Here is a 22790-nt window from a genome sequence, read left to right on the forward strand (position 1 = left end):
GGTTAGGCTACATTAGGTTAGGTTACCTTAGGTTAGGTTACCTTCCTTTAGGTTAGGTTAGGTTATCGTAGGTTACCTTCCCTTAGGTTAGGTTAGGTAAGATTACCTTGGGTTATCTTAGGTTAGGTTACCTTCCCTTATGTTAGGTTAGGTTACCTTAGGTTAGGTTAGTTAGGTTAGGTTAGGTTATCTTAGGTTACATTAGGTTAGTTAGGCTAGGTTATCTTAGGTTAGGTTACATTAGGTTAGTTAGGTTAGATACCTCTGCGGTGCTGAAGCTGCTCTTTCCTCGGGAGGCACCTTAATGCCAGTGAGAGGCTCTTGATCTGAGGAATTAGACCTGTGCTCTCTTTTCATGGATCAAACCAGAATACCACTCCCACAGGCACTGTACCTACCATGAGTTATGCCTGTGAGGGGTCTTGATCCAAGGAACTGGGGTCACACTTCATTCAAACCTAATTAGTGTACGTACTTCCCATACCACAGGTACTTTATGACCCCTGTGGGTTTAGTGTTCTCCCACGGCTAATAATAATGACCCCTCCAAGTCTGGTTTGCCCATTATATCCCTTGATGCTGGTAAAGGGCTCTTGATCCAATGAATTTGAGCTGCTGTCCCCAAGGATTGAATTTGAATCCTCTCATTTCCCCAGGCACTTTGATCCCTATGGGTTTAGTGCTTCCCATAAATATAATCTGCTCGTCTTTTTGTTTTCCCGTCCTTACCTCTAATTTCTCATTAGCACTTTCTTATGAACACATAAATTAATAAAATAATATAATACTGCTTAAGCTACATTATTGATAATAATATCTTTATTTCTACCAGTACATGTACAAGGTATACAAGTACATGTACAAGGTATACAAGTACATGTACAAGGTATACAAGTACATGTACAAGGTATACAAGTACATGTACAAGGTATACAAGTACATGTACAAGGTATACCAGTACATGTACAAGGTATACAAGTACATGTACAAGGTATACAAGTACATGTACAAGGTATACAAGTACATGTATAAGGTATACAAGTACATGTACAAGGTATACAAGTACATGTATAAGGTATACAAGTACATGTACAAGGTATACAAGTACATGTATAAGGTATACAAGTACATGTACAAGGTATACAAGTACATGTATAAGGTATACAAGTACATGTACAAGGTATACAAGTACATGTACAAGGTATACAAGTACATGTATAAGGTATACAAGTACATGTACAAGGTATACAAGTACATGTATAAGGTATACAAGTACATGTACAAGGTATACAAGTACATGTATAAGGTATACAAGTACATGTACAAGGTATACAAGTACATGTACAAGGTATACAAGTACATGTATAAGGTATACAAGTACATGTACAAGGTATACAAGTGGTATAAACCTTGGTAATAAATACCGACAAGTTGGTTTAGAAAGACACGTAAGCAAACACTATAACATATTTATTAGAAAACGTTTCGGTCCTGGGACCTTGATCACTTCTAACATACAGAGGTAGAAAGACATTATATATATAGGCGGAGAGTGAGATGTGACGCACGTGACCTGAGGAATGTCATAAGAACATAAGAATGGAGGAACACTGTAGAAGGCCTACTGGCCCATGCGAAGCAGGTCCTTATCAAAACAACCTCTACCTATGATGAGGACGGGTAGACGATGAAATCATGTGACTCCTGTGTTGTTGGGTTGGTGCTGCTTAAGTATCATGTATGCCAATGTTTTTGAAATTTTGTAGTTTCCAGTGTTGCGTTCTATAGTGTCGGTGACGGCGATTAGTGAGGCTTCTAGGCACCGTCGGTGTCTGAGGTCTGGTTTGGCGAGAACGAGTTGTGCCTCATTCCAGTTCATCAAATGCCCCGTGGAGTCTCTGTGGAGGACACAGGCGTACCTTACATCGTCTCTGTTAGAGGCATTTCGATGCTCATTCAGGCGGACTGCAAGATCTCTGCCTGTCTCGCCTACATATTTCTTGGGACAGAACCCACAGGGGATAGTGTAGACGCCTGCTGTAGAAGTTAGAGGTGTGGGGCTGCGTTTCGTAGTGAGGTCTTTTATAGATGATGTGTTTATGGTAGAAACGTTGATGTTACTCATAGCAAGTGCCCGGCGAGTATTCGTGGCAACATCGCCACATGGGAGTACTATGAACTGTTTATGGGGCTGTTTCATGGGCGGTTTGTTGAGGATAGCTTGTACCTTAAGTGTGCAATCTCAGGTGAAGGAAGATGGGAACTGAAGACGTGTAAAGGCTTGTGTTATGTAAGTGCATTCTTCTTCTAGAAAACAAGGGCTGGAGATGCGAAGAGCTCTCAAGAAGAAGCCAATGAGGACTCCTCTCTAAGTGCGGGTGTCTTGGTGTGAATAAAAGTGTATAAGATCGTCCTTGTTGGTAGGTTTTCTATACACTTTGAAGAGAAGTTTGTCACTGTCGGGAGATCTGCACAGTAGAACGTCGAGGAAAGGAAGTTTGCCATCATTTTCGAGTTCAAGTGTAAACTTTATTGATGGTTCAACTGCATTGATCTTGTTGAGAAGGGCCTGGATATTGAGACGTCTCAGATAGAAAACCAATATATCATCAACGTATCTTAGCCAGGTAACGGTGTTGGGAATGAGGCTGCTGAATTTCTCTGTCTCCAGGTTTTCCATGAAGAGGTTGGCAAGCACAGCACTGAGCGGGCTGCCCATTGCCATCCCAAAGCATTGTTTGTAACAGTTGTCCTGATACTTGAAGAAGTTGAAATTAACACAAAGTTCCACTAGATTGATGAAATCTAGAAGAGGTAAAGGGAGGTCGTGGTTTTCAGTGAGCCTCTGTCTCAGAATGTTGATTGCAGCGTCAGTAGGAACGTTGGTAAAGAGAGCTGTGACATCGAAGGAAGCCATGCTTTTGTTTTTGACATTCAGGTGTTTGAGGTGGGCTTGACTGATGGTGCCCAGAAGCGCTGAAAGGTATTTGGCAAGGTTGCCGGCTAGTCTGTGTGGTGCACTTCCTATGCCCGAAGTGATAGGCCGTAGTGGGATGCCAGGTTTGTGTGTCTTAGGAAGGCCATACAGGCGTGCTGGTTTCGGTTGACCTGGTAAAAGTTTAAGTAGTTTTTTGCCTTGTTCTGATTTTCGTAAGATGCTACGAGCCTTTTGAAGGAAGGTCTGGGTACTTTGAAGTAGCACTGATTCCGATAGAGGCTGGTTTGTGTTGGCATCGTTGAGAAGATTTAAGACTTTATTGTTGTAGTCGACAGTGTTGAGTAACACCACACCACCTCCTTATGACATTCTTATGACATTCCTCAGGTCACGTGCGTCACATCTCACTCTCCGCCTATATATATAATGTCTTTCTACCTCTGTATGTTAGAAGTGATCAAGGTCCCAGGACCGAAACGTTTTCTAATAAATATGTTATAGTGTTTGCTTACATGTCTTTCTAAACCAAGGTATACAAGTACATGTACAAGGTATACAAGTACATGTATGTACAAGGTATACAAGTACATGTATGTACAAGGTATACAAGTACATGTATAAGGTATACAAGTACATGTACAAGGTATACAAGTATATGTACAAGGTATACCAGTACATGTACAAGGTATACAAGTATATGTACAAGGTATACCAGTACATGTACAAGGTATACAAGCACATGTACAAGGTATACAAGTACATGTACAAGGTATACCAGTACATGTACAAGGTAAACAAGTACATGTACAAGGTATACAAGTACATGTACAAGGTATACAAGTACATGTACAAGGTATACAAGTACATGTACAAGGTATACAAGTACATGTACAAGGTATACAAGTACATGTACAAGGTATACAAGTACATGTACAAGGTATACAAGTACATGTACAAGGTATACAAGTACATGTACAAGGTATACAAGTACATGTACAAGGTATACAAGTACATGTACAAGGTATACAAGTACATGTACAAGGTATACAAGTACATGTACAAGGTATACAAGTACATGTACAAGGTATACAAGTACATGTACAAGGTATACAAGTACATGTACAAGGTACACAAGTACATGTACAAGGTATACAAGTACATGTACAAGGTATACAAGTACATGTACAAGGTATACAGATCATAGCTGACATCAGTGACATACTACTATATAGAAAGTCCCTTGTTATGCTGAGCATTTCCCGCAAATTAGGTCAGTTTTGTCCCAGGATGTGACCCACACCAGTCCACTAACACCCAGGATGTGACCCACACCAGTCCACTAACACCCAGGATGTGACCCACACCAGTCCACTAACACCCAGGATGTGACCCACACCAGTCCACTAACACCCAGGATGTGACCCACACCAGTCCACTAACACCCAGGATGTGACCCACACCAGTCCACTAACACCCAGGATGTGACCCACACCAGTCCACTAACACCCACGATGTGACCCACACCAGTCCACTAACACCCACGATGTGAACCACACCAGTCCACTAACACCCAGGATGTGACCCACACCAGTCCACTAACACCCAGGATGTGAACCACACCAGTCCACTAACACCCAGGATGTGACCCACACCAGTCCACTAACACCCAGGATGTGAACCACACCAGTCCACTAACACCCAGGATGTGACCCACACCAGTCCACTAACACCCAGGATGTGAACCACACCAGTCCACTAACACCCAGGATGTGACCCACACCAGTCCACTAACACCCAGGATGTGACCCACACTAGTCAACTAACACCCAGGATGTGACCCACACCAGTCCACTAACACCCAGGATGTGACCCACACTAGTCAACTAACACCCAGGTACCTGTTTTACTGATGGGTGTACAGGGACAGTAGGTGTCTTATGGAAACACCTAATATTTTCCAGCCATACAGGGGATTGATTCCCAGACCTCAGTATGTAAGCTAGCAATGGGGTTGGCTCTCTCTTCAACAACAAGAGGAGCTGCGTCAGATAAATGCTTGCTAGTTTTTACACATATTTCCACTGTATCTGATTATAATGTTAGGTAAGGTCTGTCAGGAAATAGGAGAAGTATTTCCTGATGTGAGTATAAGTCCAATGATGACCTACAGCTGGAGCTTTTGGTCATCTGACCGAGGCCTTCTACTGGCTTACCACTCAACTTTTTAAAAATTCAAGTTATGATTATAACCATTAAGTATCATTATAATTATGTACATATTATAATGGTACCAACAGTTACATTGGTGTGAGGCAGAAATGTTAACGCAATGTACGTGTAGTGTGTGAATAATATGCAGAGAATGTGGATTAGGTGTGTGCTTACCGAAAGTATAATTCAGAGGGTAAAGGAGTTGAGGTGGTTTGGGCATTTCAAGAGGATGGAGAGCATATAAATCTTGGGGTCGGGGTCATCCCAGAAATGGTTGGAGGGAGGGGGTAAAGGTTTTGAGAGCTAAGGGCTTGAACATCTATCAGGCTTGCATGTACTAACCTATATGTGATTGCAGGGGTCAAGTTAGCTCCTGGACCTGCCTCTTCACTGGTCACTACTATGTCCACTCTCTCCTGCCTTCAAGAGCCTTATCACTACTCTTTAAACCTATGTATGGATCCTGCCTCTACCACTTTACTCTACAAGATTGTTCCTCTTCCTGATAATTCTAAGGCTGAAGAAATACTTCCCAACATCCCTGTGAATCTAAATTTTCAACTTCCACCTGTGTCCTCTTAGTCCTATTTCCCATTTCAGAAACATTCTGTCCCTTGATGATTTCCCTTAACCTCTCCTTGTAGGACATACCCCTTAGCTCCGGGACTAGTCTTGTTCCAAACCTTTGTATGGTCTTCAGTTTCTTGACATGCTTGACCATGTGTGTGTTCCAGACTAGTGCTGCATACTCCAATATGAGCCTGATATGGTAGATCAAGAGTGAGAGGAAGCAAGTGATCCTCAAGACGTGACGTGCTGTTGGAGTGCAAGCCAGGTAACAAGATTTGGTCATTTCATGTAACAATATTCAGGTCATTACTTGACTTGTGCCTCACTTTTTGTTTTATTATGTACAAGCAGGTTCTGCTTATACAGAAACCTAGGCTCTGGGCTACTGTAGAGTCCTGCTTATACAGCAGGTTAGGTTCTGGGCTACTTTAGGGTCCTGCTTATACAGCAGGTTAGGTTCTGGGCTACTGTAGGGCCCCACTTATACATCAGGTTAGGTTCTGGGCTACTGTAGGACCCCACTTATACATCAGGTTAGGTTCTGGGCTACTGTAGGGCCCCACTTATACATCAGGTTAGGTTCTGGGCTACTGTAGGGCCCCACTTATACATCAGGTTAGGTTCTGGGCTACTGTAGGGCCCCACTTATACATCAGGTTAGGTTCTGGGCTACTGTAGGGCCCCACTTATACATCAGGTTAGGTTCTGGGCTACTGTAGGGCCCCACTTATACATCAGGTTAGGTTCTGGGCTACTGTAGGGCCCCACTTATACATCAGGTTAGGTTCTGGGCTACTGTAGGGCCCCACTTATACATCAGGTTAGGTTCTGGGCTACTGTAGGGCCCCACTTATACATCAGGTTAGGTTCTGGGCTACTGTAGGGCCCCACTTATACATCAGGTTAGGTTCTGGGCTACTGTAGGGCCCCACTTATACATCAGGTTAGGTTCTGGGCTACTGTAGGGCCCCACTTATACATCAGGTTAGGTTCTGGGCTACTGTAGGGCCCCACTTATACATCAGGTTAGGTTCTGGGCTACTGTAGGGCCCCACTTATACATCAGGTTAGGTTCTGGGCTACTGCTGTAAAGCAGGTATCACTGTGAAGTGAGAGAGAGCTTATTTTCCACTTTCATATGCATATGAAACCCTGATAACATGTTTATACTATCATATATTAAGTGAGCAATAAAACTAGGCCTACAAAATAGGTAAACAGTACACACATTACTTATCTTAAAATATTTTCATTCTTATCTTATAGTGAGCGGTGAATATATTTATTGTAGGAAGTCTATATAAATGATTAATGGCTATAATTGAAAACTGCTCTAATGCGAAGCTCTGTAAAGTCAAGTGCTGGAAAGCTAAGCCCCTCAGGGAAGGTTCCTTGATGTTGGTGAGGGGCTCTTGATTTAGGGAATTGGATCTGTGCTCTAGTTCCCCGAATTAAGCCTGAATGCCTTCCACATCCACCCCAGGCACTGTATAACCCTACAGGTTTAGCACTCCCCCCTTGATTATAATAATAATAATAATGGAAAGCTAAGCACTATAAAGTGAATCGCTGTACAACAAAGCACTGTAAATTGAAGTGCTGTACAGCAAAGCCCCTCAAGGAAGGTTCCTTGATGTTGGTGAGGGGCTCTTGATCTAGGGAATTGGATTTGTGCTCCAGTTCCCTGAATTAAGCCTGAATGCCTTCCATCCCCCCAGGCGCTGTATAATCCTCCGGGTTTAGCGCTTCCCCTTGATTATAATAATAATAATGTACAGCAAAGCACTGTAAAGAGAAATACTATAAAGTGAAGCACTGTAAATTCAGCCAGCCTGTACCTTGTGTGTTATAATAAATAATAAAGATCCCGGGACCAAATTATGTTCTAGAGTTTGTTCACGTCTCTTGGAACCATAACCCCTATGGGTTTAGTGCCCCTCCATGAATGTAGCAATAAAATTAGGGCACGATAAAGCTACAGTGGAACCTCAAATATCAAACTTTCTTTGATCCAGAAGGCTGTTTGAGTACCTTTACTGAATGAATTTATTCCCATCAGGAATAATGTAAATTAGGTTAGTCCATTTCAGACCCTCAAAAATACACTTATAAAAGCACTTACAAAAATACACTTACATAATTGGTTGAGTTGGGAGCAGTTCGATTTTTGAGGTTCCACTGTACTATCCCCTCAAGGAAGGTTCCTTGATGTTGGTGAGGGGCTCTTGATTTAGGGAATTGGATCTGTGCTTCAGTTCCCCGAATTAAGCCTGAATGCCTTCCACATCCCCCCCCCCAGGCGCTGTATAATCCTCCGGGTTTAGCGCTTCCTCCTTGATTATAATAATAATAATAATCCACTGTATTATACTAATTCCCAGCACTGTATGACCCTTGGAGGTTTAGTGCTTCATTCTGATTATAATAATTCTAGTGAACTAACCAGTGTTACAGTTCTCTTGTACACTGTACTATATTTTATAGCAATATAGCTGTTAGTTTGGTAAGAAGGCTACAAGGCTTGTTCACTGGGTCAGACTGTAGCTCCTGGTACCAGTCACTCTCCATCTTTACAATAATACTGTATAATACTGCTGTACAAATTTGATTACCAAGTCATATGTTGCTACCTCTTAAGTTAATTTACAACAAATATTATGGGACCAGGAGCTGCAAATCAACCTCTGTACCCATACATGTAGCATTACAAAATATGTGGAAGCTCTCAATTCAAGTTGTAGTCCAGCTCCTGGGCCTGCTCAGTCGCTGGTCTGGAAAGCAAGATGCAGTGGGCGTTCCTTCTCAGGATGGTCATGCTGACGCTCTGGAAGAGACTCTGGTGGCTTCCATGAGCTGGAATCCTGCTCCTTGAGGAACCCTTCTCCTTGAGGAACCTTGTTCCTTGATTAACACTGGTCCTTGAAGGAACCCTGCTCCTTGAGGGAACCTTGCTCCTTGAGCAAACCCTTCTACTTGCAGGAACCCTGCTCCTCGAGGGAACCCTGCTCCTTGAGGAACCCTGCTCCTTGAGGAACCCTGCTCCTTGAGGAACCCTGCTCCTTGAGGAACCCTGCTCCTTGAGGAACCCTGCTTCTTGAGGAACCCTGCTCCTTGAGGAACCTAGCTCCTTGATTAACACTGGACCTTGAAGGAACCCTGCTCCTTGAGGAACTCTGCTTCTTAAGGAACCCTGCTCCTTGAGGAACCCTGTTCCTTGAGGAACCCTGTTCCTTGAGGAACCCTGTTCCTTGAGGAACCCTGCTCCTTGAGGAACCCTGCTCCTTGAGGAACCCTGCTCCTTGAGGAACCCTGTTCCTTGAGGAACCCTGCTCCTTGAGGAACCCTGCTCCTTGAGGAACCCTGCTCCTTCAGGAACCCTGCTCCTTCAGGAATCCTGCTCCTTTAGGAACCCTGCTCCTTGAGGAACCCTGCTCTTTGAGCAACCTAGCACCTTGATTAACACTGACCCTTGAGGGAACCCTGCTCCTTGAGGAACCCTGCTCCTTGAGGAACCCTGGTTCATGAGGAACCCTGCTCCTTGAGGAACCCTGCTCCTTGAGGAACCCTGCTCCTTGAGGGAACCCTGCTCCTTGAGGAACCCTGTTCCTTGAGGAACCCTGTTCCTTGAGGAACCCTGATCCTTGAGGAACCCTGATCCTAGAGGAACCCTGCCCCTTGAGGAACCCTGATCCTTGAGGAACCCTGCTCCTTGAGGAACCCTGGTTCTTGAGGAACCCTGATCCTTGAGGAACCCTGATAATTGAGGAACCCTGATCCTTGAGGAACCCTGATCCTTGAAAGAACCCTGCTCCTTGAGGAACCCTGCTCCTTGAGGAACCCTGCTCCTTGAGGAACCCTGCTCCTTGAGGAACCCTGCTCCTTGAGGAACCCTGCTCTTTGAGGAACTTGCTCCTTGATTAACACTGGCCCATGAGGGAACCCTGCTCCCTGAGGAACCCTGCTCCTTCAGGAACCCTGCTTCTTGAGGAACCCTGCTCCTTGAGGAACCCTGCTCCTTGAGGAACCCTGCTCCTTGAGGGAACCCTGCTCCTTGAGGAACCCTGTTCCTTGAGGAACCCTGTTCCTTGATGAACCCTGATCCTTGAGGAACCCTGATCCTAGAGGAACCCTGTCCCTTGAGGAACCCTGATCCTTGAAACCCTGCTCCTTGAGGAACCCTGCTCCTTGAGGGAGCCCTGCACCTTGAGGGAGCCCTGCACCTTGAGGGAACCCTGCTCCTTGAGGAACCCTGCTCCTTGAGGAACCCTGCTCCTTGAGGGAACCCTGCTCCTTGAGGGAACCCTGCTCCTTGAGGAACCCTGCACCTTGAGGAACCCTGCTCCTTGAGGGAACCCTGCTCCTTGAGGGAACCCTGCTCCTTGAGGGAACCCTGCTCCTTGAGGGAACCCTGCTCCTTGAGGGAACCCTGCACCTTGAGGGAACCCTTCTCCTTGAGGAACCCTGCACCTTGAGGAACCCTGCTCCTTGAGGGACCCTGCTCCTTGAGGAACCCTGCTCCTTGAGGGAACCCTGCTCCTTGAGGGACCCTGCTCCTTGAGGAACCCTGCTCCTTGAGGGAGCCCTGCACCTTGAGGAACCCTGCTCCTTGAGGAACCCTGCTCCTTGAGGGAGCCCTGCACCTTGAGGGAACCCTGCTCCTTGAGGAACCCTGTCCCTTGAGGAACCCTGATCCTTGAGGAACCCTGATTCTTGAGGAACCCTGCTCCTTGAGGAACCCTGCTCCTTGAGGAACCCTGCTCCTTGACGGAACCCTGCTCCTTGAGGAACCCTGTTCCTTGAGGAACCCTGCTCCTTGAGGGAGCCCTGCACCTTGAGGAACCCTGCTCCTTGAGGAACCCTGCTCCTTGAGGGAGCCCTGCACCTTGAGGGAACCCTGCTCCTTGAGGAACCCTGCTCCTTGAGGGAACCCTGCTCCTTGAACCCTGCTCCATGAGGGAACCCTGCTCCTTGAGGGAACCCTGCTCCTTGAGGGAGCCCTGCTCCTTGAGGAACTCTGCTCCTTGAGGAACCCTGCTCCTTGAGGGAAACCTGCTCCTTCAGGAACCCTGCTCCTTGAACCCTGCTCCTTGAGGAACTCTGCTCCTTGAGGAACCCTGCTCCTTGAACTCTGCTCCTTGAGGAACTCTGCTCCTTGAGGAACCCTGCTCCTTGAGGGAACCCTGCTCCTTGAGGAACCCTGCTCCTTGAACCCTGCTCCTTGAACCCGGCTCCTTGATAAACCTTGATCCTTGAGGGAACCCTGCTCCTTGAGGAACCCTGCTCCTTGAACCCTGCTCCTTGAACCGGGCTCCTTGATGAACCCTGCTCCTTGAGGAAACCCTGCTCCTTGAGGAACCCTGCTCCTTGAACCCTGCTCCTTGAGGAACCCTGCTCCTTGAGGGAACCCTGCTCCTTGAAGGAACCCTGCTCCTTGAGGAACCCTGCTCCTTGAGGGAACCCTGATCCTTGAGGAACACTGCTCCTTGAGGGATCCCTGCTCCTTGAACCCTGCTCCTTGAGGGAACCCTGCTCCTTGAGGGAACCCTGCTCCTTGAACCCTGCTCCATGAGGAACCCTGCTCCTTGAGGGAACCCTGCTCCTTGAGGAACACTGCTCCTTGAGGGAATCCTGCTCCTTGAGGAACCCTGCTCCTTGAGGAACCCTGCTCATTGAGGAACCCTGCTCCTTGAGGGAACCCTGCTCCTTGAGGAACTCTGCTCTTTGAGGGAACCCTGCTCCTTGAGGAACCCTGCTCCTTGAGGAACCCTGCTCATTGAGGGAACCCTGCTCCTTAAGGGAACCCTGCTCCTTGAAGGAACCCTGCTCCTTGAGGAACCCTGTTTCTTGAGGAACCCTGCTCCTTGAGGAACCCTGGTCCTTGAACCCTGCTCCTTGAACCCTGATCCTTGAACCCTGCTCCTTGATGAACCTTCATCCTTGAGGAACCCTGCTCCTTAAGGGAACCCTGCTCCTTGAGGAACCCTGCTCCTTCAGGGAACCCTGCTCCTTCAGGGAACCCTGCTCCTTCAGGGAGCAGGGTTCCTCAAGGAGCAGGGTGCTCCCTCAAGGAGCAGGGTTCCTCAAGGAGCAGGGTTCCTCAAGGAGCAGGGTGCTCCTTGAGGAACCCTGCTCCTTGAAGAACCCTGCTCCTTGAACCCTGCTCCTTGAACCCTACTCCTTGAACCCTGCTCCTTGATGAACCTCGATTCTTGAGGAACCCTGCTCCTTGAGGAACCCTGCTCCTTGAGGGAACCCTGCTACTTGAGGAGCTCTGCTCCTTGAACCCTGCTCCTTGAGGAACCCTGCTCCTTGAGGGAACCCTACTCCTTGAGGAGCTCTGCTCCTTGAACCCTGCTCCTTGAGGAGCCCTACTAGTTGAGGGAACCCTGCTCCTTGAGGAACCCTGCTCCTTGAGGGAACCCTGCTCCTTGATAGAACCCTGCTCCTTGAGGAACCCTGCTCCTTGAGGAACCCTGCTGAGGAACCCTTGATCCTTGAAGAAACCCTGCTCCTTGAGGAACCCTGCTCCCTGATCCCTGCTCCTTGAACCCTGCTCCTTGAGGGAACCCTGCTCCTTGAGCTCTGTTCCTTGGGGAACCCTGCTCCTTGATAGAACCCTGCTCCTTGAGGAACCCTGCTCCTTGAGGAACCCTGCTGAGGAACCCTTGATCCTTGAAGAAACCCTGCTCCTTGAGGAACCCTGCTCCCTGATCCCTGCTCCTTGAACCCTGCTCCTTGAGCTCTGTTCCTTGGGGAACCCTGCTCCTTGAGGAACCCTGTTTCTTGAGGAACCCTGCTCCTTGAAGAACCCTGCTCCTTGAGGGAACCCTCCTCCTTGAGGAACCCTGCTCCTTGAACCCTACTGCTTGATGGAACCCTGCTCCTTGAACCCTGCTCATTGAGGAACCCTGCTCCTTGAGGAACCCTGCTCCTTGAGGAACCCTGCTCCTTGAGGAACCCTGCTCCTTGAGGAACCCTGCTCCTTGAGGAGTTCTGCTCCTTGAGGAACCCTGCTCCTTGAGGGATCCGTGCTCCTTGAGGGAACCCTGCTCCTTGAGGAACCCTGCTCCTTGAACCCTGCTCCTTGAGGGATCCGTGCTCCTTGAGGAACCCTGCTCCTTGAGGAACCCTGTTCCTTGAGGAACTCTGCTCCTTGAACCTTGCTCCTTGAGTAACCCTGCTCCTTGAGGAACCCTGCTCCTTGAGGAACCCTGCTCCTTGAGGAACCCTGCTCCTTGAGTAACCCTGCTCCTTGAGGAACCCTGCTCCTTGAGGAACCCTGCTCCTTGAGGAACCCTGCTCCTTGAGGAACCCTGCTCCTTGAGGAACCCTGCTCCTTGAGGAACCCTGCTCCTTGAGGGAACCCTGCTCCTTGAGGAACCCTGCTCCTTGAGGAACCCTGCTCCTTGAGGAACCCTGCTCCTTGAGGAACCCTGCTCCTTGAGGAACCCTGCTCCTTGAGGGAACCCTGCTCCTTGAGGAACCCTGATCCATGAGGGAACCCTGCTCCTTGAGGAACCCTGCTCCTTGAGGAACCCTGCTCCTTGAGGAACCCTGCCCCTTGAGGGAACCCTGCTCCTTGAGGAACCCTGCTTCTTGAGGAACCCTGCTCCTTGAGGAACCCTGCTCCTTGAGGAACCCTGCTCCTTGAGGGAACCCTGCTCCTTGAGGAATCCTGCTCCTTGAGGGAACCCTGCACCTTGAACCCTGCTCCTTGAGAAACCCTGCTTCTTGAGGAACCCTGCTGCTTGAGGGAACTCTGCTCCTTGAGGGAACCCTGCTCCTTGAGGGAACCCTGCTCCTTGAGGAACCCTGCTCCTTGAACCCTGCTCCTTGAGGAACCCTGATCCTGCTCCTTGAGGGAACCCTGCTCCTTGAGGAACCCTGCTCCTTGAGGAACCCTGCCCCTTGAGGAACCCTGCTCCTTGAGGAACCCTGATCCTTAAGGAACCCTGATCCTTGAGGAACCCTGCCCCTTAAGGAACCCTGATCCTTGAGGAACCCTGCTTCCTGAGGAACCCTGATCCTTGAGGAACCCTGCTCCTTGAGGAACCCTGCTCCTTGAGGAACCCTGCTCCTTGAGGAACCCTGATCCTTGAGGAACCCTGATCCTTGAGGAACCCTGCTCCTTGAGGAACCCTGATCCTTGAGGAACCCTGATCCTTGAGGAACCCTGCCCCTTGAGGAACCCTGATCCTTGAGGAACCCTGATCCTTGAGGGACCCCTGCTCCTTGAGGAACCCTGATCCTTGAAGAACCCTGCTACTTGAGGAACCCTGCTCCTTGAGGAACCCTGCTCCTTGAGGAACCCTGCTCCTTGAGGAACCCTGCTCCTTGAGGAACCCTGCTCCTTGAGGAACCCTGCTCCTTGAGGAACCCTGCTCCTTGAGGAACCCTGCTCCTTGAGGAACCCTGCTCCTTGAGGAACCCTGATCCTTGAGGAACCCTGATCCTTGAGGAACCCTGATCCTTGAGGAACCCTGCTCCTTGAGGAACCCTGATCCTTGAGGAACCCTGCTCCTTGAGGAACCCTGCCCCTTGAGGAACCCTGATCCTTGAGGAACCCTGCTCCTTGAGGAACCCTGATCCTTGAGGAACCCTGCTCCTTGAGGAACCCTGATCCTTGAGGAACCCTGCTCCTTGAGGAACGCTGAACCTTGAGGAACCCTACTCCTTGAGGAACCCTGCTCCTTGAGGAACCCTGCTCCTTGAGGAACCCTGATCCTTGAGGAACCCTGATCCTTGAGGAACCCTGATCCTTGAGGAACCCTGCTCCTTGAGGAACCCTGCTCCTTGAGGAACCCTGCTCCTTGAGGAACCCTGCCCCTTGAGGAACCCTGCTCCTTGAGGAACCCTGCTCCTTGAGGAACCCTGATCCTTGAGGAACCCTGCTCCTTGAGGAACCCTGCTCCTTGAGGAACCCTGATCCTTGAGGAACCCTGCTCCTTGAGGAACCCTGATCCTTGAGGAACCCTGATCCTTGAGGAACCCTGATCCTTGAGGAACCCTGCTCCTTGAGGAACCCTGATCCTTGAGGAACCCTGATCCTTGAGGAACCCTGATCCTTGAGGAACCCTGATCCTTGAGGAACCCTGCTCCTTGAGGAACCCTGCTCCTTGAGGGACCCTGATCCTTGAGGAACCCTGCTCCTTGAGGGACCCTGATCCCCTTGAGGAACCCTGATCCTTGGGGAACCCTGCTCCTTGAGGAACCCTGATCCTTGAGGAACCCTGATCCTTGAGGAACCCTGCTCCCTGAGGAACCCTGATCCTTGAGGAACCCTGATCCTTGAGGAACCCTGATCCTTGAGGAACCCTGCTCCTTGAGGAACCCTGATCCTTGAGGAACCCTGATCCTTGAGGAACCCTGCTCCTTGAGGAACCCTGCTCCTTGAGGAACCCTGCTCCTTGAGGAACCCTGATCCTTGAGGAACCCTGATCCTTGAGGAACCCTGCTCCTTGAGGAACCCTGCTCCTTGAGGAACCCTGCTCCTTGAGGAACCCTGCTCCTTGAGGAACCCTGATCCTTGAGGAACCCTGCTCCTTGAGGAACCCTGCTCCTTGAGGAACCCTGCTCCTTGAGGAACCCTGCCCCTTGAGGAACCCTGATCCTTGAGGAACCCTGATCCTTGAGGAACCCTGCCCCTTGAGGAACCCTGATCCTTGAGGAACCCTGATCCTTGAGGAACCCTGCTCCTTGAGGAACCCTGATCCTTGAGGAACCCTGATCCTTGAGGAACCCTGATCCTTGAGGAACCCTGATCCTTGAGGAACCCTGATCCTTGAGGAACTCTGCCCCTTGAGGAACCCTTCCTTGAGGAACCCTGCTCCTTGAGGAACCCTGAGGAACCCTGATCTTGAGGAACCCTGATCCTTGAGGAACCCTGATCCTTGAGGAACCCTGCTCCTTGAGGAACCCTGCTCCTTGAGGAACCCTGCTCCTTGAGGAACCCTGATCCTTGAGGAACCCTGCTCCTTGAGGAACCCTGCTCCTTGAGGAACCCTGCTCCTTGAGGAACCCTGCTCCTTGAGGAACCCTGATCCTTGAGGAACCCTGCTCCTTGAGGAACCCTGCTCCTTGAGGAACCCTGCTCCTTGAGGAACCCTGCTCCTTGAGGAACCCTGCTCCTTGAGGAACCCTGATCCTTGAGGAACCCTGCTCCTTGAGGAACCCTGCTCCTTGAGGAACCCTGCCCCTTGAGGAACCCTGCTCCTTGAGGAACCCTGCTCCTTGAGGAACCCTGATCCTTGAGGAACCCTGATCCTTGAGGAACCCTGCTCCTTGAGGAACCCTGCTCCTTGAGGAACCCTGCTCCTTGAGGAACCCTGCTCCTTGAGGAACCCTGCTCCTTGAGGAACCCTGCTCCTTGAGGAACCCTGATCCTTGAGGAACCCTGCTCCTTGAGGAACTTTGCCCCTTGAGGAAACCTGATCCTTGAGGAACCCTGATCCTTGAGGAACCCTGCTCCTTGAGGAACCCTGCTCCTTCAGGAACCCTGATCCTTGAGGAACCCTGATCCTTGAGGAACCCTGCTCCTTGAGGAACCCTGCTCCTTGAGGAACCCTGATCCTTGAGGAACCCTGCTCCTTGAGGAACCCTGCCCCTTGAGGAACCGTGCCCCTTGAGGAACCCTGATCCTTGAGGAACCCTGATCCTTGAGGAACCCTGCTCCTTGAGGAACCCTGATCCTTGAGGAACCCTGCTCCTTGAGGAACCCTGCCCCTTGAGGAACCCTGATCCTTGAGGAACCCTGCTCCTTGAGGAACCCTGCTCCTTGAGGAACCCTGCTCCTTGAGGAACCCTGCTCCTTGAGGAACCCTGCTCCTTGAGGAACCCTGCCCCTTGAGGAACCCTGATCCTTGAGGAACCCTGCTCCTTGAGGAACCCTGCTCCTTGAGGAACCCTGCTCCTTGAGGAACCCTGCTCCTTGAGGAACCCTGCCCCTTGAGGAACCATGCTCCTTGAGGAACCCTGCTCCTTGAGGAACCCTGCTCCTTGAGGAACCCTGATCCTTGAGGAACCCTGATCCTTGAGGAACCCTGATCCTTGAGGAACCCTGATCCTTGAGGAACCCTGCTCCTTGAGGAACCCTGCTCCTTGAGGAACCCTGATCCTTGAGGAACCCTGCTCCTTGAGGAACCCTGCCCCTTGAGGAACCTTGAGGAACCCTGCCCCTTGAGGAACCCTGATCCTTGAGGAACCCTGCTCCTTGAGGAACCCTGATCCTTGAGGAACCCTGATCCTTGAGGAACCCTGCTCCTTGAGGAACCCTGCTCCTTGAGGAACCCTGATCCTTGAGGAACCCTGATCCTTGAGGAACCCTGATCCTTGAGGAACCCTGCTCCTTGAGGAACCCTGCCCCTTGAGGAACCCTGATCCTTGAGGAACCCTGATCCTTGAGGAACCCTGATCCTTTAGGAACCCTGATCCTTGAGGAACTCTGATCCTTGAGGAACCCTGATCCTTGAGGAACCCTGATCCTTGAGGAACCCTGCTCCCTGAGGAACCCTGATCCTTGAGGAACCCTGATCCTTGAGGAACCCTGATCCTTGAGGAACCCTGCTCCTTGAGGAACCCTGCCCCTTGAGGAACCCTGCTCCTTGAGGAACCCTGCTCCTTGAGGAACCCTGCTCCTTGAGGAACCCTGCTCCTTGAGGAACCCTGATCCTTGAGGAACCCTGCTCCTTGAGGAACCCTGATCCTTGAGGAACCCTGATCCTTGAGGAACCCTGATCCTTGAGGAACCCTGATCCTTGAGGAACCCTGATCCTTGAGGAACCCTGATCCTTGAGGAACCCTGATCCTTGAGGAACCCTGATCCTTGAGGAACCCTGATCCTTGAGGAACCCTGATCCTTGAGGAACCCTGATCCTTGAGGAACCCTGCCTCTTGAGGAACCCTGATCCTTGAGGAACCCTGATCCTTGAGGGACCCTGATCCTTGAGGAACCCTGATCCTTGAGGGACCCTGATCCTTGAGGAACCCTGCTCCTTGAGGAACCCTGATCCTTGAGGAACCCTGATCCTTGAGGAACCCTGCTCCTTGAGGAACCCTGATCCTTGAGGAACCCTGCTCCTTGAGGAACCCTGCTCCTTGAGGAACCCTGATCCTTGAGGAACCCTGCTCCTTGAGGAACCCTGCTCCTTGAGGAACCCTGATCCTTGAGGAACCCTGCTCCCTGAGGAACCCTGCTCCTTGAGGAACCCTGATCCTTGAGGAACCCTGATCCTTGAGGAACCCTGATCCTTGAGGAACCCTGCTCCTTGAGGAACCCTGCTCCTTGAGGAACCCTGCTTCTTGAGGAACCCTGCTCCTTGAGGAACCCTGATCCTTGAGGAACCCTGCTCCTTGAGGAACCCTGCTCCTTGAGGAACCCTGCTCCTTGAGGAACCCTGCTCCTTGAGGAACCCTGCTCCTTGAGGAACCCTGCTCCTTGAGGAACCCTGATCCTTGAGGAACCCTGCTCCTTGAGGAACCCTGCTCCTTGAGGAACCCTGATCCTTGAGGAACCCTGATCCTTGAGGAACCCTGATCCTTGAGGAACCCTGATCCTTGAGGAACCCTGCTCCTTGAGGAACCCTGATCCTTGAGGAACCCTGCTCCTTGAGGAACCCTGATCCTTGAGGAACCCTGATCCTTGAGGAACCCTGATCCTTGAGGAACCCTGATCCTTGAGGAACCCTGATCCTTGAGGAACCCTGATCCTTGAGGAACCCTGCTCCTTGAGGAACCCTGATCCTTGAGGAACCCTGATCCTTGAGGAACCCTGATCCTTGAGGAACCCTGATCCTTGAGGAACCCTGATCCTTGAGGAACCCTGATCCTTGAGGAACCCTGCTCCTTGAGGAACCCTGCTCCTTGAGGAACCCTGATCCTTGAGGAACCCTGCTCCTTGAGGAACCCTGATCCTTGAGGAACCCTGATCCTTGAGGAACCCTGATCCTTGAGGAACCCTGATCCTTGAGGAACCCTGATCCTTGAGGAACCCTGATCCTTGAGGAACCCTGATCCTTGAGGAACCCTGCTCCTTGAGGAACCCTGATCCTTGAGGAACCCTGCTCCTTGAGGAACCCTGATCCTTGAGGAACCCTGATCCTTGAGGAACCCTGATCCTTGAGGAACCCTGATCCTTGAGGAACCCTGATCCTTGAGGAACCCTGATCCTTGAGGAACCCTGATCCTTGAGGAACCCTGATCCTTGAGGAACCCTGCTCCTTGAGGAACCCTGCTCTTTGAGGAACCCTGCCCCTTGAGGAACCCTGATCCTTGAGGAACCCTGCTCCTTGAGGAACCCTGCTCCTTGAGGAACCCTGCCCCTTGAGGAACCCTGCCCCTTGAGGGAACTGACATAGTTCACTTTATTATGTCTAGCTTGCCCAATGCGCCTAATATTTTTTTGACTGTCATTACCCGTCAAGTTCGGATTTTGCATTTACCCATATACCCGATTTAATAATAATAATAATAATTATTTTAATAATAATAATAATAATAATAATAATAATAATATATCAATAATGTTAAAGATAATAATTACTGACAATGACAGTAATAATAATAATAATAATAATAATAATAATAATAATAATAATAATAATAATAATAATAATAATAATAATAATAATAATAATAATAATAATGGTAACGATAATTATGACAATAATGAAAAATTAAGGAAAAAGATAATAATAATAATGATTAATCAAACAAAAATAATAATAATAATAAGGATAATGATTATAATAATGATAATAATAATAATAATAATAATAATAATAATAATAATAATAATGGTAATAATAATAATAATAATAGTAATAACAATAATAATAATAGTAATAATAGTAATAATAATAAATGTGTTCGTTGTGCTCATAATATTACTTCATATACGATATATTTAACAGATATTCGGAGACCTACATTTTACAAAAACCAAAAACATATCCCAACTGTGTCATTTCCAATATAAGACACGTGAAATAAATCCATATACCACATTTTCTCTTAAAACACTAAGAAAATAAATTAAAAAAACCTGACGACTAAAATCCGCTACAAAACCCGGGTTTAAAAACCTTTGTTTACATTTTATTTATCAGTGCTTTTCGAAAAAATATTTATTTCTACGGGTTTTAAGCTTAAAAATGGAGGTTTTGAGGCGTTTTTAGAGGGAAATAATGGAGGTTCCAGTGAGGGTTGTAGCCAGGGTAAGTAATGGTTAATGGGGTAATGGGTTAGTGGGTTTTTTGGGGTTTAAAATACCATGAGTTGTGAGGTTCACTTCAGAAGCGACCAGAGTATTTAACCCCATTAGTGGCTCTAATGTTGTTGAATGGTGGCTCTAATGTTGTTGAATGGTGGCTCTAATGTTGATGAATGGTGGCTCTAATGTTGGTGAATGGTGGCTCTAATGTTGATGAATGGTGGCTCTAATGTTGGTGAATGGTGGCTCTAATGTTGGTGAATGGTGGCTCTAATGTTGATGAATGGTGGCTCTAATGTTGGTGAATGGTGGCTCTAATGTTGGTGAATGGTGGCTCTAATGTTGGTGAATGGTGGCTCTAATGTTGGTGAATGGTGGCTCTAATGTTGGTGAATGGTGGCTCTAATGTTGATGAATGGTGGCTCTAATGTTGATGAATGGTGGCTCTAATGTTGGTGAATGGTGGCTCTAATGTTGGTGAATGGTGGCTCTAATGTTGATGAATGGTGGCTCTAATGTTGATGAATGGTGGCTCTAATGTTGGTGAATGGTGGCTCTAATGTTGGTGAATGGTGGCTCTAATGTTGGTGAATGGTGGCTCTAATGTTGATGAATGGTGGCTCTAATGTTGGTGAATGGTGGCTCTAATGTTGGTGAATGGTGGCTCTAATGTTGATGAATGGTGGCTCTAATGTTGATAAATGTTGGCGCTAATGTTGGTGAATGGTGGCTCTAATGAATGGTGGCTCTAAATGTTGGTGAATGGTGGCTCTAATGTTGGTGAATGGTGGCTCTAATGTTGGTGAATGGTGGCTCTAATGTTGGTGAATGGTGGCTCTAATGTTGGTGAATGGTGGCTCTAATGTTGGTGAATGGTGGCTCTAATGTTGGTGAATGGTGGCTCTAATGTTGGTGAATGGTGGCTCTAATGTTGGTGAATGGTGGCTCTAATGTTGGTGAATGGTGGCTCTAATGTTGGTGAATGGTGGCTCTAATGTTGGTGAATGGTGGCTCTAATGTTGGTGAATGGTGGCTCTAATGTTGATGAATGGTGGCTCTAATGTTGATGAATGGTGGCTCTAATGTTGGTGAATGGTGGCTCTAATGTTGATGAATGGTGGCTCTAATGTTGGTGAATGGTGGCTCTAATGTTGGTGAATGGTGGCTCTAATGTTGGTGAATGGTGGCTCTAATGTTGGTGAATGGTGGCTCTAATGTTGGTGAATGGTGGCTCTAATGTTGATGAATGGTGGCTCTAATGTTGGTGAATGGTGGCTCTAATGTTGGTGAATGGTGGCTCTAATGTTGGTGAATGGTGGCTCTAATGTTGGTGAATGGTGGATCTAATGTTGATGAATTGTGGCTCTAATGGTGGCTCTAATGTTGGTGAATGGTGGCTCTAATGTTGGTGAATGGTGGCTCTAATGTTGGTGAATGGTGGCTCTAATGTTGGTGAATGGTGGCTCTAATGTTGGTGAATGGTGGCTCTAATGTTGATGAATGGTGGCTCTAATGTTGGTGAATGGTGGCTCTAATGTTGGTGAATGGTGGCTCTAATGTTGGTGAATGGTGGCTCTAATGTTGGTGAATGGTGGCTCTAATGTTGGTGAATGGTGGCTCTAATGTTGGTGAATGGTGGCTCTAATGTTGGTGAATGGTGGCTCTAATGTTGGTGAATGGTGGCTCTAATGTTGATGAATGGTGGCTCTAATGTTGGTGAATGGTGGCTCTAATGTTGGTGAATGGTTGCTCTAATGTTGGTGAATGGTGGCTCTGATGTTGGTGAATGGTGGCTCTAATGTTGGTGAATGGTGGCTCTAATGTTATTGAATGGTGGCTCTAATGTTGATGAATGGTGGCTCTAATGTTGGTGAATGGTGGCTCTAATGTTGGTGAATGGTGGCTCTAATGTTGGTGAATGGTGGCTCTAATGTTGGTGAATGGTGGCTCTAATGTTGGTGAATGGTGGCTCTAATGTTGGTGAATGGTGGCTCTAATGTTGGTGAATGGTGGCTCTAATGTTGGTGAATGGTGGCTCTAATGTTGGTGAATGGTGGCTCTAATGTTGATGAATGGTGGCTCTAATGTTGGTGAATGGTGGCTCTAATGTTGGTGAATGGTGGCTCTAATGTTATTGAATGGTGGCTCTAATGTTGGTGAATGGTGGCTCTAATGTTGGTGAATGGTGGCTCTAATGTTGGTGAATGGTGGCTCTAATGTTGGTGAATGGTGGCTCTAATGTTGGTGAATGGTGGCTCTAATGTTGGTGAATGGTGGCTCTAATGTTGGTGAATGGTTGCTCTAATGTTGGTGAATGGTGGCTCTAATGTTGGTGAATGGTGGCTCTAATGTTGATGAATGGTGGCTCTAATGTTGATGAATGGTGGCTCTAATGTTGATGAATGGTGGCTCTAATGTTGATGAATGGTGGCTCTAATGTTGATGAATGGTGGCTCTAATGTTGATGAATGGTGGCTCTAATGTTGGTGAATGGTGGCTCTAATGTTGATGAATGGTGGCTCTAATGTTGATGAATGGTGGCTCTAATGTTGATGAATGGTGGCTCTAATGTTGATGAATGGTGGCTCTAATGTTGATGAATGGTGGCTCTAATGTTGATGAATGGTGGCTCTAATGTTGATGAATGGTGGCTCTAATGTTGGTGAATGGTGGCTCTAATGTTGATGAATGGTGGCTCTAATGTTGATGAATGGTGGCTCTAATGTTGATGAATGGTGGCTCTAATGTTGATGAATTGTGGCTCTAATGTTGGTGAATGGTGGCTCTAATGTTGGTGAATGGTGGCTCTAATGTTGGTGAATGGTGGCTCTAATGTTGATGAATGGTGACTCTAATGTTGATGAA

General features: G+C 48.3%; 1 protein-coding gene across 2 annotated transcripts in view; it reads left to right on the forward strand.

Annotated features, from left to right (window-relative positions):
- The first annotated feature begins 19798 nt into the window (after positions 1 to 19798).
- cos (kinesin-like protein costa) overlaps positions 19799 to 22790 on the forward strand; it is a 144715-nt gene continuing 141723 nt past the window's right edge. For both annotated transcript variants that reach the window (XM_070079644.1, XM_070079643.1), the window contains exon 1: positions 19799 to 19929. In XM_070079644.1, coding sequence (XP_069935745.1) covers positions 19900 to 19929 — 30 coding nt within the window. In that variant the 5' untranslated portion in view covers positions 19799 to 19899. The remainder of the gene's footprint in view (positions 19930 to 22790) is intronic.

This window comes from Cherax quadricarinatus, chromosome 100 (assembly GCF_038502225.1).
Source record: "Cherax quadricarinatus isolate ZL_2023a chromosome 100, ASM3850222v1, whole genome shotgun sequence".
Classification (NCBI taxonomy): domain Eukaryota; kingdom Metazoa; phylum Arthropoda; class Malacostraca; order Decapoda; family Parastacidae; genus Cherax; species Cherax quadricarinatus.